The sequence below is a fragment of the Pelobates fuscus genome, chromosome 12, assembly GCF_036172605.1.
Source record: "Pelobates fuscus isolate aPelFus1 chromosome 12, aPelFus1.pri, whole genome shotgun sequence".
Taxonomy (NCBI): domain Eukaryota; kingdom Metazoa; phylum Chordata; class Amphibia; order Anura; family Pelobatidae; genus Pelobates; species Pelobates fuscus.
Genome location: NC_086328.1, coordinates 112,818,434 through 112,836,657, shown reverse-complemented (window position 1 = coordinate 112,836,657; position 18,224 = coordinate 112,818,434). Strand labels below are relative to the sequence as shown.

At 38.3% G+C, this 18,224-nt stretch overlaps 1 protein-coding gene across 1 annotated transcript in view; it reads right to left on the bottom strand.

The window, feature by feature from the left end:
* The window catches only part of LOC134578544 (receptor-type tyrosine-protein phosphatase eta-like), a 101,121-nt gene that overhangs the window by 64,421 nt on the left and 18,476 nt on the right, over positions 1 to 18,224 (bottom strand). The window contains exons 8-16 of the mRNA XM_063437522.1: positions 17,924 to 18,069; positions 15,256 to 15,528; positions 14,579 to 14,833; positions 13,710 to 13,976; positions 13,256 to 13,525; positions 9,553 to 9,813; positions 9,126 to 9,392; positions 7,646 to 7,918; positions 5,326 to 5,580 (exon numbers count right to left, since the gene is read on the bottom strand). Coding sequence (XP_063293592.1) covers positions 5,326 to 5,580; positions 7,646 to 7,918; positions 9,126 to 9,392; positions 9,553 to 9,813; positions 13,256 to 13,525; positions 13,710 to 13,976; positions 14,579 to 14,833; positions 15,256 to 15,528; positions 17,924 to 18,069 — 2,267 coding nt within the window. The remainder of the gene's footprint in view (positions 1 to 5,325; positions 5,581 to 7,645; positions 7,919 to 9,125; positions 9,393 to 9,552; positions 9,814 to 13,255; positions 13,526 to 13,709; positions 13,977 to 14,578; positions 14,834 to 15,255; positions 15,529 to 17,923; positions 18,070 to 18,224) is intronic.

Here is an 18,224-nt window from a genome sequence, read left to right as displayed (position 1 = left end):
CGGCACTCCAGATGTTGAGGACAACATCTCCCCTGATGCTTTGCCAGCATTATGGCTGTAAGAGCAACATGGTAGTTTGAGTCCTTAACAGCTAAAATACCAAAGGTAGCCTACCCCTAGTATGGGGATACAGAAATAAACACATTTTTAGGGTACCATTTTCTCCAGTTGTTACTATCACAGCATAAGACTTTATAGGTTCATTTGTGCTTTCAAACTCAGGGAAGCTAAAAGAAATTTGATTGGACGAGGGAGGTTCATCAGGCTGTGTAAGTATCCAGTTTACCCCTATAGAGAAAAAAAACAACACATTACACATAACAGTTTGCAAAGCATTTGTGGCAAGTTCCAATGTCAATAGTAAGAGATATAATTGAAAAATACTAACAAGACTTGCTTTAAAACTGGGCTAACTACAGATGCAATTTACACAACCATATCAATATATAGAAAGCAGCAGTCTTCCAAGCCAACGTAGCAGGGGATTACAGGAAATGTAGTCCACAAATATCCAAAGATCTTGATTTAGAAAGAATACTCTCACTAAGTTAACCCAATAGTGTCAAGACAATTCAGTGTTAAATGTCAAGAATGTGGTAAAACATTTATTTTTTTATTTTTTTATTAAGTACATAAATTTTAGCAAACTATAGCTGAAAAATGCTAATGTGCTTTAATAAATATGGTCCTGAGAAGTGTAGACTGGTCAGACATTAACACAAGTTATTCACATTATTCACATTCTACTAACTTAAACGGGCACTATTGTCTACAAAACAACTTTCTTTAACATTTTTATCTCCTCTCTGTAATTTGAACTTTAGTTAAATACTAGGGATGTACATGGGCAAAAAATTTGGTTCGGTAATTCGGGTAAGTAAAAAAATGTGTCTGCTTCGGCAATTAGGACCAATGGCATTCAGTTCGGTTCTGCACTTCCAAACTACATAACTTCAGCAATTCGGAACTTCGGCAATTCAGAACGTCAGCAATTTGGAACTTCCTAAGCATCTGAATGTCCGAATTGCAAGAAACAAATTGCACATGTCTAGTAAGTGGTTGTGGTGGCAGTCCGGGCACTGGGAGCCCTATAGATGTGTAAGTGGTTGTGGTGGAAATCCTGGCACTGCGAGGCGGGAGCCCTATAGATGTGTAAGTGGTTGTGGTGGAAGTTCAGGCACTGGGAGGTGGAAGCCCTATAGATTTGTAAGTGGTTGTGATGATAGTCCAGGAAGTGGGAGATGTGTAAGTGGTTATGGTGGCAGTCTGGGCACTGGTAGCACTACAGATGTGTAAGTGGTTGTGGTGGAAGTCCTGGCACTGAGAGCCCTGAACTTTGGCACTTCGGAACTTCCGCACTTTGGACATTTGTAAGCATCCGAATGTCTGAATTGCACAAAATTTGTCCGAATGTACATTCGGGATGAAACGAATTGCACATGTCTATTAAATACAGGAGGCTCTTGCAGCATCTAGCAAGCTGTTAGAGCAGGAGATAAGAAATTCTAAATTAAACAACATTTGGAATAAAGTAAGTGTATACATTACATGACTATTTTGAGAAAGTAATAGAGAAGGCTTTTAAATTCACATGCAGAGAGGTGAGACTAGGGCTACATAAACAGAGTGATTTACTCCTAAATAGCTGAAAATTGAGCAGTGAGACTGCACGGGCATAATCTATACACCGAAACTGCTTCATTAAGCTAAAGTTGTTTTAGTGACTACAGTGTCCCTTTTGGTGTATGTTGTTACTACAATAGTAGTAAAAATACACCAGAGCACACATTTTTAGACCAGGACACATATTATTAGTATTTTTAAAAAATCTTTATGTTTAAATTGTCAACTTTAACGTGAGGCTGTTTGCAATTATAAACATGAGCTGTGGTAAATGTACAGTACTTTTTATAGTCTGGCCATTAAAATGTAATGGGTACAAATTATTGGACATTGGGCTGTTTAAATTGCAGACATCATCAAGAAAGTCACCTAATGCCAAGTGCAGACCATTGGGGTTCTGCTGCAATTTGCCCATCGGGTGGCCCAAGCATTTAGTGCCACCCAGTGGGTATCGCTAAACAGCAGTCCAGAACGCGACCAGGCCCCTGTAGTGTGGGATTCTGGGAGGAAGTGACAGCACTTCCTCCCAGACAGTGCATGCTGGCTGGAGGGAGGGAGGGAGCAGCAGGGACTGAGCAATTGCCGACCTTGCTCATCAGCCTAAGCCAACAGCACTAAAGGAAGTCACCATATAAACATGTATGTACATGTGTCTGTGTGTATGTTCCTGTGTCAGTGTGTGTATCTGCCAGTGTGTATCTGTATATTAAAGTGTATCTGCCAGTGTGTGTATCTGTGTGTGTAAATGCCAGTTTGTGTATCTCTGTGTCAAAGTGTGTGTATGTCAGTGTGTGTATCCATATGTCTGTGTGTATGTCAGTGTGTGTATCTATACATCTGTATGTATGTCAGTGTGTGTATGTGCTAGTGTGTATCTGTGTGTCAAGGTGTGTTTATCTGTTTGTGTGTGCCAGTGTGTATCTGTGTGTCAAGTTGTGTATATGGGTGTATGTGCCAGTGTGTATCTGTGTTTGTGTGTGCCAGTGTGTCAAGGTGTTTGTATCTATGTTTGTATGTGCCAAGGTGTGTGTCTGTGTGTGTATGTGTTTTGTGTATATGACTGTGTATGTGTCGGTGTGTTTCTGTTTGTTAATGTGTATGTAAATGTATGTATGTGGCAGTACATGTACAGATATCCCAGCAAAAAAACACCAACACAAAACACCATCCTGCAAACACAAACATGACATACAAAGGCACCCCTGAACTCTTCACATTGGTGAAAAGGTAAGTGACCATTTTTAACTCTTGCAGTGCTGGCCCTGTCACCTCAATAGTGACTAGAGCAATATAACGTTAGAAATAAATATTTGTTCACTCACCTGTGCTGGTTGTATATGAGACAGATTGACTTTCAGTGACATTATCAGCCGCTCGTGTAAAAACAGTGAATGTATATGTTACTCCGGGTGTCAGATCAGTTACATTGAGTTGATTTGATGCCGTTGTTTTATTTATCACAACAGATGAGAATTTTGCTTCTTGTACTCTGTAGGTGTAATCACTTCTATACTCATCAGGTTGATTCCAAATCAGGAAAACAGATGCAGTAGTCGTTCCATTATCTCTGAGCTGTTTCACTGGCATCGGTTCTAGAGTTTGAAAATAAAATGCAATCAACTTATATATAAAAAAATTACACTAAAAAATATTAAATATATATTAATAAATGGCAATATAAAATAGTAAATATCTATTCAAATTACTGACACTAAGGAAACATCTCCTACTGTACTAAAGTCTTTAGCCTTAAACACATACAGTTTATGATTAATGTATCAGTGAAGATAAACATCCTAATGATTCCAAAGTGTCCAGTAAAAGTTATGATATTTTATTTTTATCCAGAGCTGCAAGAGATAGCACAATAAAACTTTATATTGCATGACATACAGAAAGCTGTAAACCTACTTGTGAAGATGGTACTGATCACAGGAGAACTCTGATATTGCCGAGCACCAACTGTTACTACAGTAATTGTGTAATTAGTCCCAGATGTGAGGTTCTGAAGGGTGACATTTAATGTGTTTACTGACACAGTCCAAGAGGATGTAGAATTGTTGTAATTTATGTTGAAAGTATTTGTCACATTGGTCATATTTACTGGTTCTCCCCAGGACAAGGAAATGGTGTTTGTTCCGATATCAGTAACATAAAATGAGCCTGGTGAGGTAGGATCTGTTCAATAGTATAATATTAAGAAGTGATTAAAATAAAGCAATTTCAATTCATACTGATACCATTGTATTTAATTTACAAATTAAAGCCGCACTATAGAGTCAGAAATGCAAAGTGTATTCCTGACTCTATTGTTGACAAATTGTTCCAGCACCACACATGTCCGATCGCGGCTGACCCTGCCCAATCTCTGCCCCCTTGGCTGAGATTATCAAACTTTCCCATAGGAAAGCAAAGGGAGGCTATCACTCATGGGCGGCAAAACACGTTCTGCACTAACCAGCATCTCCTCATAGTGATGCATTTACTCAATACAACTCTATGGAGAAAGTTAAATGCCTCCATGCAGAACATGGAGCTGCTGAACATCAGTGACTCAGGAAGCACCTCTAGAGGCCGTCTGAGCAATCGTGTCCTGTGACAGACCGCCTGGCACCCCGACTGGGTGCCTCTGTCAATCACTGCTTCCTAGTAGCCTGGAATACTATAAGCACCGCACCGGATACCATAAGCACCATAGCACCTTAGCCGCCACAGCTTGTCTGAGATCTCACTGTCCTCCACCCACCCTGGACCCCAGCCAGGACCTATTCTACCCCAGAGAGTCTAGCAGGTATAGCTATGTAGCGCTTACAAGAGCTAGTGATCATAGCCAGTATAGCAATCCGAAGTAGGTATAGCTGGTATAGCTGTTCCCTACAATCACAAGACAAGGCTGCGTGTTGAGGGTGAAGTGAACTGACTTTAATGGGACCACACTTTGCCTTTAATGACAGTCACCATGCAAGGGGCACTCCCCCCTGGACCTGAGAGTAAATCAGGTTAAAAAAATACACAATCACATTGGCTCTCAGACCCAGAACACTCCCATACAAACTAGGTCAATCCTTCCTCTGTACCTGGGAGATAATTGAGTTAAGTACTGTATTAACTCAATTATCTCCAGACACAAAAACACAAATTTTTATAAAAAAAAAAAGAATACCTTTAAAACATACAAACCCCCACAAAAGTACCCCCACATCCTCTGATAACCCCGATCTAGGTGAACAACATATCCAAAAATCACCCACATCGGATCAGGGGTTCAGGAATTTACCAAAGTCATAGTTTTGGCCAACCGCACACATGGTCCAATGCCCAAAACAGTTCCATAGAATCGCGGCTAAGTGCCGCTGGGGACCGACCGGGAACCGCAAAATATTCCTGCTGAAACCAGTTCCAGGGAATTCGCGGGTAAGTCCCCCTGAAGTCTATTTGCGGTTTTGCATGCAAACGTCCGCCAGTGAGCTAGCGTTCGGTTCTATGGAAAGTGCCAAACCAGGGAATAAAATATGGGTCATTACAGTCGCTGACCTGGCCCATAGTCTTTTGGCAGGAGGCTGGCAAGCAGGCCCCTCCAAAAGCCCGTGGTGAACTTCTGTGCGCCACATGTCCCTTTAAAAATATTACAATAATGTTACAGTGCACACAATGTCTACACATGAACAAATAGCTCTGTCCCAATGACCCCTTCATACTCACATGTTGCCTCTGTCACTGGAGCTGCTGACTGGCTGCAGTTACTACTAACTGTCTGTATAGTGATGGAGTAGCTTTTGCCTGGCAGTAGGTCTGTGAAATCCACTTGTGTAGAATTAGTTGTGATTGTTCTATTGACGTCTCCATTCAGAGTGACTGTGTATTTATCCACTTTCCCTGCTGGTATTGTCCAGTTCACACTGATCAAATTAGTAGTATTCTTATTATTTACTGTGATATTCTGAGCCAGACCTGGAACTGAAAGAAAGCAGAATGGAAATCACACAGAACTTAAAAAAACAGAATTTAAAATAAAAACCCATGTAATCTGTGGTCTGTGAAGTTTTCTTTTATTATTATGTTATATATTGTGATGTGTCATATATATCATATTAAAAAGCATACAGATGCTGCTTATATATTAAGTTTTTTTGAGAAATAAAAGATAATATTTCGTATTTAAATAGATACAGTCAGGTCCATAAATATTGGGACATCGACACAATTCTAATCTTTTTGGCTCTATATACCAACCCAATGGGTTTGAAATGAAACAAACAAGATGTGCTTTAACTGCAGACTTTCAGCTTTAATATGAGGGTATTTACATCCAAATCAGGTGAACGGTGTAGGAATTACAACAGTTTGTATATGTGCCTCCCACTTTTTAAGGGATCAAAAGTAATGAGACAGATTAACAGTCATAAATCAAACTTTCACTTTTTAATACTTGGTTGCAAATCCTTTGCAGTCAATTACAGCCTAACGCCTGGAACGCATAGACATCACCAGACGCTGGGTTTCATCCCTAGTGATGCTCTGCCAGGCCTCTACTGCAACTGTCTTCAGTTCCTGCTTGTTCTTGGGGCATTTTCCCTTCAGTTTTGTCTTCATCAAGTGAAATGAATGCCCAATCGGATTCAGGTCAGGTGAAAGACTTGGCCATTGCATAACATTCCACTTCTTTCCCTTAAAAACTCTTTGGTTGCTTTTGCAGTATGCTTCGGGTCATTGTCCATCTGCACTGTGAAGCGCCGTCCAATGAGTTCTGAAGCATTTGGCTGAATTTGAGCAGATAATATTGCCTGAAACACTTCAGAATTCATCCTGCTGCTTTTGTCAGCAGTCACATCATCAATAAATACAAGAAAAACAGTTCCATTGGCAGCCATACATGCCCACACCATGTCACTACCACCACCATGCTTCACTGATGAAATGGTATGCTTTGGATCATGAGCAGTTCCATTCCTTCTCCATACTCTTCTCTTCCCATCACTCTGGTACAAGTTGATCTTGGTCTCATCTGTCCATAGGATGTTGTTCCAGAACTGTGAAGGCTTTTTTAGATGTTGTTTGGCAAACTCTAATCTGGCTTTCCTGTTTTTGAGGCTCACCCATGGTTTACATCTTGTGGTGAACCCTCTGTATTCACTCTGGTGAAGTCTTCTCTTGATTGTTGACTTTGACACACATACACCTACCTCCTGTAGAGTGTTCTTGATCTGGCCAACTGTTGTGAATGGTGTTTTCTTCACCAGGGAAAGAATTCTTCGGTCATCCACCACAGTTGTTTTCCGTGGTCTTCCGGGTCTTTTGGTGTTGCTGAGCTCACCGGTGCGTTCTTTCTTTTTAAGGATGTTCCAAAAAGTTGATTTGGCCACACCTAATGTTTTTGCTATCTCTCTGATGGGTTTGTTTTGTTTTTTCAGCCTAATGATGGCTTGCTTCACTGATAGTGACAGCTCTTTGGATCTCATATTGAGAGTTGACAGCAACAGATTCCAAATGCAAATAGCACACTTGAAATGAACTCTGGACCTTTTATCTGCAACTTGTAAATGAGATAATGAGGGAATAACACACACCTGACCATGGAACAACTGAGCAGCCAATTGTCCCAATACTTTTGGTCCCTTGAAAAGTGGGAGGCACATATACAAACTGTTGTAATTCCTACACCGTTCACCTGATGTGGATGTAAATACCCTCAAATTAAAGCTGAAAATCTGCAGTTAAAGCACATCTTGTTCATTTAATTTCAAATCCATTGTGGTGGTATATAAAGCCAAAAAGATTAGAATTGTGTCAATATCCCAATATTTATGGACCTGACTGTATATACAAACTGGAAGTATGAGAAGACAGGAAGGAAGGAAGGGGGGAGGAAGGAAGGGGGAGGGAAGAGTGGAAGGAAGGGAGGAAGATAGGAAGGAATTTGTTATATTCGTAAACCAGATTTCCAATATACTTGAAGTCCCTATTGCCTGCTATTGTGACTGTGTCCACTATTCTCCCCCTAAAGAGGTCAGTCTTTACTCACCTGTGCAGGTTGTATATGAGACAGAATAACTTTCAGTGACATTATCAGCCGCTCTTGTAAATACAGTGAATGTATATGTCTCCCCAGGTGTCAGATTAGTTACATTAACAGTTTGATTTGTCACAATAATTTCATTTATCACTGCAGACGATGCATTTGCTGTTTGTATTCTGTATCTAAATTCAGCCTGGTACTCGTCAGGTTGATCCCAAATCAGGGAAACAGAAGATGATGTCTTGGCATTGTCTCTGAGGAGTTTCACTGTCTTCGGTTCTAGAGCAAGAAAACAATCATAATACATGGACAATTAAAAATAAACAGTCAGATAAAATAAATAATCAGGATAAATACCTATCATTTGCCCTTCGCTGCACAGATGACATGATGTGACAATTGCTGAGAGAAACATGGCTCAGCCCATGGGAGAAATGACTAATGGAATGGGGGGATATAAGATGGGAGGAAGGAGTAATAGAATGCAGGGGTATGAGATGTGAAGAAGGAGTAATGGAATGAGGGATATGGGATGGTAGGAAGGAGTAATGGAATTGGGGGATATGAGATGGTAGGAAGGAGTAATGGAATTGAGGGATATGAGATGGGAGGAAGGAGTAATGGAATGTGGGATATGAGTTGGGAGGAAGTAGTAAGGAATGGGGGACATAAGATGGCAGAAATGGGGAAATATATGACATTGGAGGAAGGAGTAATGGAATCGTTGGATATGAGATGGCAGGAAGGAGTAATTTGATGGGGGGTTATTAGATGGGAAGAAGAAGTAATGGAATGGTTGGATATGAGATGGCAGGAAGGAGTAATGGAATGAGGGAAATTAAATGGGAGGAAGGAGTAATGGAATGAGGGATATGAGATGAGAGGAAGGAGTAATGGAAAAGGGGGATATGAAGTGGGGGGAAGGAAAAATGAAATGTGGGGATTTGAGATGAGAGAAAGGAGTAAAGGAATGGGGGGTATGAGATGGGAGGATGGAGTAATGGAATGGGGGTAATGAGATGTGAAAGGAGTAAATTAATGGTGGGTATGAAATAGGAGGAAGTAGTAATGGAATGGGGGATATGATATGGGATGAATGAGTAATGGGATGGAGTATATGAGATGGGAGGAAAAAGTAATGGAACGGGGGCATGAGAATAGAGAAAAGGTTATGAAGTTGACGGAATGTTTGTGTGTGTTGGCTATTTGTGTATATGTATGTATGTATGTGTGTCTATGTGCGTTTGGTCATTTGAACTATTATTTCCAAAACAATATGACCAACATATGTATGTATGAGTGTATTTGTTTATTTGTGTATGTATATGACTTAGAAGTTGTGTTTGATTGTAATTCTAGGTATATGAGTGTGTTCGTTACTGATATTCCATGTCTGAGAGTCATAGGTGGTATACTGGCTGGAGTGCATTGACACAGCTGAGCCTAACGCAGTGTAAAACATAAATACACCACAGAGTAAACCTACTTGTGTACGCTGATATGGTCACAGGAAAACTCTGATACTGCCGAGCACCAACTGTTACTACAGTAATTGCGTAGATAGTCCCAGATGTGAGGTTCTCAAGGGTGACATTTAATGAGTTTGCTGACACAGTCCAAAATGATGAAGAATTGCTGTAAATTATATTAAACGTTTTTGATATATTGGCCATATTCACTGGTTCTCCCAGGGACAGTGATATGTAATTTGTTCCGATGCTGGTAAAGTTTAAAGAGCTTGGTGGGGTTGGATCTAATAAAAGGAAAAAAATCCATTGTCATAGGAATCTATATTTTAATAACCTGTAACTGAAAATAATCTAATAATTATATTATACCACAACTTAATCAGAACCATTTGTAGGATTTGCTCATAAAGTTATGCTCTGTCCCAATGAGCCCATCATACTCACATGTTGCCTCTGTCACTGGAGCTGATATCTGGATGCAGTTACCACTAACTGTCTGTACAGTGATGGCATATTCTCTGCCTGGTAGTAAGTCTGCGAAATTCACTTGTGTATAATTAGTTGTGTTTGCATTATTGATGTCTCCACTCAGAACCACTGTGTAATTATCCACATTTCCTTCTGCATTGACCCAGGTCACACTGAGGGAATTAGTTGTCTTGTTATTATTCACTGTGATATTCTGAGATCCAATTAAACCAGGCACTGAAAGATAACAGAATGAAACCGAAAGTCGGTATCCATTTTATGTAAATATGTTTTAAGAAACAGTAGACAATATCAATTTTATGTATATGAAGATATGCATATTTGTACTTTTTTTTTTTTGTAAAAGTTTGGTTTAAATTTATTTTATATCAATACATAAAAATATTAATTAAAGGTAATTTTAATTTCACCTTCCACAATTTAATTTATATATCCACGTAATTTGTATGTTTATTGTGCAGTACTCAGTTTACACTTGCAGACTAAACAGTGGACATCAATGTGTCAGGTCATTAGAAACAACCCATCTTAACCCAACACAATCTGGTCACCTTTGTGAAAGCACTCTACCAGGTACTTTTCCCCAAGTAATCCAATGGGTTTGGATACCCATTGAACTTTACCTCTTAGCTACCTACTGCTGGACATGCAAACTTAACTGCCAACCACCCCTACCTAGACAGGCCTGCCTCCTTATTAACCAACATATACCTCAAACTATTTCTTAAAGCACCAAAATATTCTGCAAACAAGTAGAAGCAACAAGACAAGTTGGATGTAGTAGAACGTGTTGTGGGCCCTGCCCAAATAAGCTTTTTTTTTTTTTTACAGTGCAATTGGAGGAGAGGATTGAACGTTTCATTGATATACCTTCTAAAAGAAGTGAGGTTTTAGTGATTTTCTGAAGGAATGCAGGCTGAGTCACAGTTTACAAAGATGAGGTTCTAGAGAAAGAAATCTTGATATGTGAGGGACGCAATTGCAAACTGAGGTCAGACACAGTTCTTTGGCATAGCGTAGGTGCCTTGGGGGACATACTTGTGTATTAGTGAATTCAAGTACTCAAGGAACAGGATTATGAAGAAGGAATTCAAATATTTAAACTACATGTAATGTGAAGCCAGTGTAAGGACAGTTTAGGTGTAAGCGGAGAGGAAGATGAGTCTGGAAGCAACATTCACTAAGGACTTTAACGGGGTGAGCTGGCAGTGTGTAAGACCATTGAGAAGTGGATTGTAGTAGTCAAGATGGGAGATCAATGTGGCTTGATCGAGATCCTTAACTGCATCTGATGTTATTAGGGGAGAAAGCAAACAATGTTTGTAAGATGGAAGTGACATTTGTTATTGCCTGGAAGTAAGGGGTGAAGTAGAGGTTTGAATCAAAGAGAACTTCAATGCAGAGAACATGTGGAGTAGAGTAATACCATTGACTTGGAGGGAGACAGACAAGGGGGAGTAAGTAGCAGTGCTTCAAGGGTTAAAATGAGAAGTTATGTTTACAAGAAATTGAAGAATATTGGCTGACATCCAGTTAGAAATAGCAAAATGGGCAGTTGGAGACATGATTTAAGAGGGATCCAGAGAGATCAGGAAAAGAGAGGTTACTGTGTGTGTTATCAACCCAGAGTAAATATTGTAATCTAAAAGAACTGGTTATTTTTCAAGGGTCACAGTACAGATTGAAGGCAATAGGGAACCTAGAACAGAACCTTGGGGAACATTAACAAAAATAAGTCACGGAGGGTAGAAAACATTACAAAAGGTGACAGTGAAAGAGTCCTGGAAGTTGTAAGAGAAAAACCAGTCATGAGTAGACTATTGTATACTCAAGGTTTTGAAGGGTGAGAAAAAGTTGTTGATGGTCTTCAGTGTCAAATGCAGGTCAAGGACACATGGAATTTAGTAGTGACCGTTGGATTTATTAGTGCGATTTATTAGCGCACTTAAAAACAAGGTAACATAAATAGAAACAGTCTACAGTTCAAGCACAATTCATTAATATCCTGGCATAAAGTATTTAAAGCAGCAGCAATGGCCTTCACGTAATATTTTTTGATTACGTTTTTCGAATGATTTTATATTTTTCATATGTGTTAAGATTTTAATAATTTTTTGTTTTTTAAATATTTCAATATACTGAAAAAAAATATTTTAACATTTTATGCAAAAATACTAAATTAATTGAAAAGCATATCCAAAAATACTATATCAAGGCCAATAATATCAGATAAGCGAGATCAGCCCTATGTTCCTCGTTGGGAAACTAACAATTTGCATTTGTAACCTTTACAAACAGAAAGTTTATACATGTATAATAAACTAGTCAATTTAAAAACGCTTAGCAGCAGCTGGTGGACCTAGTGACAGGGTTGCAACTGATTGCTAGATTCTTCACATAGAAAATAGCTGGAACTGTCAATGACTGGCCTTTTAGCTGCGGTGGACAGTAACTCCCTGTCGCCACTTGCTCAAAGTATCAACAGCTACTTTAGCAAGTAGGACCTGGCCATGAAAACTAGGGATGGGTATATGCAAGTGTAGGATTTCTGGTGTAAATGTATCCAATTGCAGCACGTATGTTGCTCAGTCTGCCCCATTATTATTTATATGTTTTGCTACGGGAGTTTTTTTAACTTATTTTGAGAGTTTCCTTCGCCAATGTAACTGAATAGATACAAAAACTAGTACATGTCATGTTAATGTTTTATTTGCACAACATTTTTTAAAGCCAGCAGTTAATAAATCGAGGGGCACATTTGTAAACCTGGACTTTCATGCATGAGGTGGCACATTTATATTAATAAATAAGATGCCCCTTTATGCTGTTTCCTTTACTCACACTGTCAAATTGAGTGAATGAAAAGATGGACACTCTAAACACTAAACTTTTGCATGGCTGAGAAAATCAATCTGGCCAAATTGATTTGTCTGGAAAAAAATTCTGTTTAATCGATTTTAAATTCGCCCATGTAATATTTTGTCTGGATACATTTCGTGCATGCAATCAATTTGAAAGATTCTTGTGATTAAAGTTTTGCATTAAAAATGTTAAAATGCCACATGGCAAATCCCCCGGGCTGCCTTATTCTACAAAATATAAATGTTTGGTGACACAGTCTCTGTTTTGAAACATTAAAGCACTGTTTGCCATAAGTGGCATATACAGTCAAAAATAGAAGCAAATTCTAGACATATGAGATACTCTTGAAACCATGACAAAAAATAAATAAATACATATAGTTCTTAAATTACGCTAGTTTTACATCAATTCTAAAATGCAAAACAGTGGCAAAATTATTTTTTGCTGTTTTCATTATTTTATATATTGTATTAATACTAAATAATGATTTGTATATTTGTATGGTGCATCATTAGAAAGCCCTATCTGATAACAAGCAACAATAAGTGCATAAATAAATACATATATTTAATTAAGTAATTCCCTTTTTTAAACTTTAAAAGGATTAAAGGAACAGCATGACAAATATCACAAGTCACATAAAGACAGGCATAGTAAAAAAACATGTTTTTAAAAATGGGGACACGTCTACATAATGGGGCGATGATGTGTGTCTTGTATATGTCCCACCTTCAGATAGTTAGAGTGATGAATTGAGCCTATAGCTCCATATTGTATAGTATTATTTTACACTCACCTGTGCAGGTTGTATATGAGACAGATTGACTTTCCGTGACATTATCAGCCGCTCGTGTAAATACAGTGAATGTATATGTTACTCCGGGTGTCAGATCAGTTACATTGAGTTGATTTGATGCCGTTGTTTTATTTATCACTACAGATGAAGTGTTTGCTATTTGTACTCTGTAGGTGTAATCACTTCTATACTCGTCAGGTTGATTCCAATTCAGGAAAACATAATTAAAATTCACATTAGATGCTCGGAGCTCTTTCACTTTCATTGGTTCTACAGAAAGAGAAAATACAATTGATTTATTTCTATACATTTTAATTATATGTCAAAAAAATAATGTTTTGTGCAAATTGTTAAGGGATCAAGAAACAGCACAATGAGTAGAACCAGCTCAGAACACAGAATGTAACATAATAAAATGTTCTATTGCAGAACATACAGAAAGCTGTAAACCTACTTGTGTAGATAGAACTGGTCACAGGAGAACTCTGGTACTGCCGAGCACCAACTGTTACTACAGTAATTGTGTAATTAGTCCCAGAAGTAAGGTTCTGAAGGGTGACATTTAATGTGTTTACTGTCACAGTCCAAGAGGATGAAGAATTGCTGTAAGTTATCTTGAAAGACTTTGTCACATTGGCCATATTTGCTGGTTCTCCCCAGGACAACGAAATGGTGTTTGTTCCGATATCAGTAAAATAAAATGAGCCTGGTGAGGTAGGATCTGTTCAATAGTAAAATATTAAGAATTGATTAAAATATAGCAATTTCAATTTATACTGATAACATTGTATTTAATTTACAAATTAAAGCCGCACTATAGAGCCAAAAATACAAATGCGTATTCCTGACTCTATTGTTGACAAATTGTTCCAACACCACACATGTCCGATCGCGACTGATCCCTTGGCTGAGATCATCAAACTTTCCCATAGGAAAGCAAAGAGAGGCTATCACTCATGGACGGCAAAACACGTTCTGCACTAACCAGCATCTCCTCATAGTGATGCATTTACTCAATACATCTCTATTGAGAAAGTTAAGTGCCTGCATGCAGAACATGGAGCTGCTGAACATCAGTGACTCAGGGTGCACCTCTAGTGGCCGTCTGAGCAACAGCCACTGGTGGTGTTCCTAGGTATTAATGTAAACACTACCTTTTACCAGAAATGGCAGTGTTTACATAGAAATGCATGCAGGGGCAGGTTATATACACCAGAACAACTACATTAATCTATAGTTGTTCTCGTGACTATAGCGTCCCTTTAACCATATTACAATAATGTCACAGTGCACACAATGTCCCAATGATCCTATCATACTCACATGTTGCCTCTATCACTGGAGCTGCTGACTGGCTACAGTTACTACTAATTGTCTGTATAGTGATGGAGTAGTTTCTGCCTGGCAGTAAGTCTGTGAAATCCACATGTGTAGAATTAGTTGTGGTTGTTCTGTTGACGTCTCCATTCAGAGTGACTGTGTAATTATCCACTTTCCCTGATGGTATTGTCCAGTTCACACTGATTGAATTAGTAGTATTTTTATTATTTACTGTGATATTCTGAGCCAGGCTCGGAACTGAAAGAAAGCAGAATGGAAATCAAACAGAACTTAAAAAACAGAACTTAAAATAAAAATACATGTAATCTGTGATCGGTGAAGTTTTTTGATATTATTATTTTATATATTGAGATATGTCATACATATTATATTAAAAAGCATGCAGATGCTGCTTATATATAATTTTTTGGAGAAATAAAAGATGATATTTTGTATTTAAATAGATATATGCAAACTGGAAGTATGAGAAGGAAGGAAGGGAGAAAGGAAGGCAAGGAGGAAGAAAGGAAGGGGGAAGTGAAGGGTGGAAGGAAGGGAGGAAGATAGGAAGGAATTTGTTATATTCTTAAAGCATATTTTCAATATACTTGAAGTCCCTATTGCCTGCTATAATGACCATATCCACTATTCTCCCCCTAGAGAGGTAATTCTGTACTCACCTGTGCAGGTTGTATATGAGACAGCTTGACTTTCAGTGACATTATCAGCTGCTCTTGTAAATACAGTGAATGTATATGTCTCCCCAGGTGTCAGATTAGTTACATTAACAGTTTGATTTGTAACAATAATTTCATTTATCACTGCAGATGATGCACTTGTTGTTTGTATTCTGTATCTATATTCAGCCTGGTACTCGTCAGGTTGATCCCAAATCAGGGAAACAGAAGATGATGTCTTGTCATTGTCTCTGAGGAGTTTCACTGTCTTCGGTTCTAGAGCAAGAAAATATTGGCTAAAATCATAATATATGGACATTTAAAAATAAACAGTCAAATAAAATAAATAATCAGAATAAATACCTATCATTTGCCCTTCGCTGCACAGATTACATGATGTTACAATTGCTGAGAGAAACATGGCTCAGCCCATGGGAGAAAGGAGTAATGTAATGGGGGTATGTGAGATGGAAGGAAGTAGTAATAGAATGAAGGGGTATGAGATGGGAGAAAGAAGTAATGGAATGGGGATATGGGATGGGAGGAAGGAGTAATTGAATGGGGAATATGAGATGGGGAAGAAGTAATGTAATAATGGATATGAGATGGGAGGAAGTAGTAATGGAATGGGGGGAATGAGATAGGGGAAGGAGTAATGGAATGGGGGATATGAGATGGTAGGAAGAAGTAATTGAATTGGGGGATATGAGATGGGAGGAAGGAGTAATGGAATGGGGAATATGAGATGGAGAAGAAGTAATGTAATAATGGATATGAGATGGGAGGAAGTAGTAGTGGAATGGGGGAATGAGATGGGGGAAGGAGTAATGGAATGGGGGATATGAGATGGGGGAAGGAGTAATAGAATGGGGGATATGAGATGGGAAGAAGTAGTAATTGAATGTGGTATATAAATGAGATGGGAGGAAGTAGTAAGGGGATATGAGATGGGAGAAAGGAATGATGGAATTGGGGGATATGAGATGGGAGGATGGAGTAATGGAATGGAGGTAATGAGATGGGGAGGGAGTAATGGAATGGGGGTGAGGTGTGAGGAATGAGTAATTTAATGAGGGTATGAAATAGGAGTAATGAGTAATGGAATGGGGTGATATGAGATGGGAGGAAGGAGTAATGGAATGGGGGGATATGAGATAGGAGGAAAAATAAATGGAGAGGCCGGATATGAGATGGAAGGAAGGAGAAATGGGATGGGAGGTATGAGATGGAAGGAAAGAGTTATGTAATGGGGGGATAAGCGCTATGGCACCTAAAATCAAAAGCATCGTATGATAGCATGCAGACACGATATTCTTTGCATATTGGTGTAATATTAAAACTAGTAAAAAAGATTGTGAAAAGTGATATATTTAACAGAACTATGTTCTCAAATAACTTTGAACATAAGGTGGTTTGTCTTACAAAGGCCTCGACTTAAAGGGTTACTCCAACCACCATGACCACTTCAGTGATTAGAAGTGGTCATTGTGGTAAGAGTCTGAATGTTCAGTGTTTCTGTGTTTTTTTTTTCCATTTTAAAAGTTTATGCAAAAATAAAAAAACATTTGAAAAGCTTCTCCAACAATATGAAACTGAGGTCTATGGCCTAGACTTATTTTGTTTGAATCTGCATCAGAAATTATTCCAATCTAGTAGAATAAATACTTTAAAAATTTTTTTTTTTTTAAACTGCCATATACATTATTGGTGATTTCTGTAAATAAATACAAAGTCCGTCCCCCCCCCCCCCCCAACAGATTGGAATGATTTCTAAATAATTGAGGTCTATATCTGATAGAAAATAATGGAAGTCTTACCCAAAACACCTGGAGGGCTCTAATTATGGTCTCAATTTAAGGCTTTCATTATAAAATAATAAAATAAATATCGACTGTTTTCAGACTTTTTTTTTTTTTCAAATTTCAGATTGATTTAAAGCCATTTGAAATTCAAGAAGACAAACCCAATCAATGGGTCGGTTTCTTGAAATAAAACAGGTGATACATTTGTTTCGTGAGCATCAGCCGCTTTTAATGACTAACGTTGTTAATCATTAAAATGTCAATTAAAACAAAGCTTATATTTGTATAAACATGGTCTTAAACATCCTTTATATCCAAAACGCCCCACCACGCTAAATAGTAACAGCCAGTGGTTTCTTGCTGTCATAAAAGACAAATTACTTGAAATATATTTCTGCCCATTTGCTAGTTACATTCAAGGCTAAGGTCTCTCGTGCCTCCATTTGTGAGCATAGGGTGGAAGCTTCAAATTAAAGAACGGGTGTGGACCAGTCACTGTTTATCTCCCATTCCTCCACCCGAGCTAGCAGTGTGTGGATTTGGAATCCTTTTTCCCCCCTTGTTCCCCACCGTGGGGACTCTAAATAGATACTAAACAGTGATGGCTCACAATTTGAGAGAAGTGGCACCTGTCTGTAAGAGCTATTTGGTTAGCTTACAAGCCAACCATTCAGAGTGCTCTGACTGAGATAGCATAGCGTGGGAAAGCCCTTATAAAAACAATATATAATCATGAGTGTAATTCATAAAGGTATTCAATATATTCATATTATAAGCATGATTGATCCTTAATAAATAATTTACTTAATTTCTTCTTTCATTATAAAGCTGTTTTTTTAGTTCCACATAGTGCTATACTACAGGTATACCTGAGTTTTGAGATGTGTTCTGAGAGGAATTCACAGATGTTTTAATCTCGTTTGAGAAAGGAGAAAACTTTGCTACGGAGCGATCCTCCAGAATGGTTCCTGTGGCATTATCAAACTCAATGTCGGTGAATCCAGCAACACTAATCCTAAAAAAATATTTGGAACTTTATTAAAGTCTAGAAAACACATTCTTTCTCCAAACTTGAAGAATAAATTAATTTGGAGTCAAAGGCATGCTGTTAGAGTTAATAGTAGCTTGTGACAATTGTATATATTAACATACCGTAAATACTCGAGTATA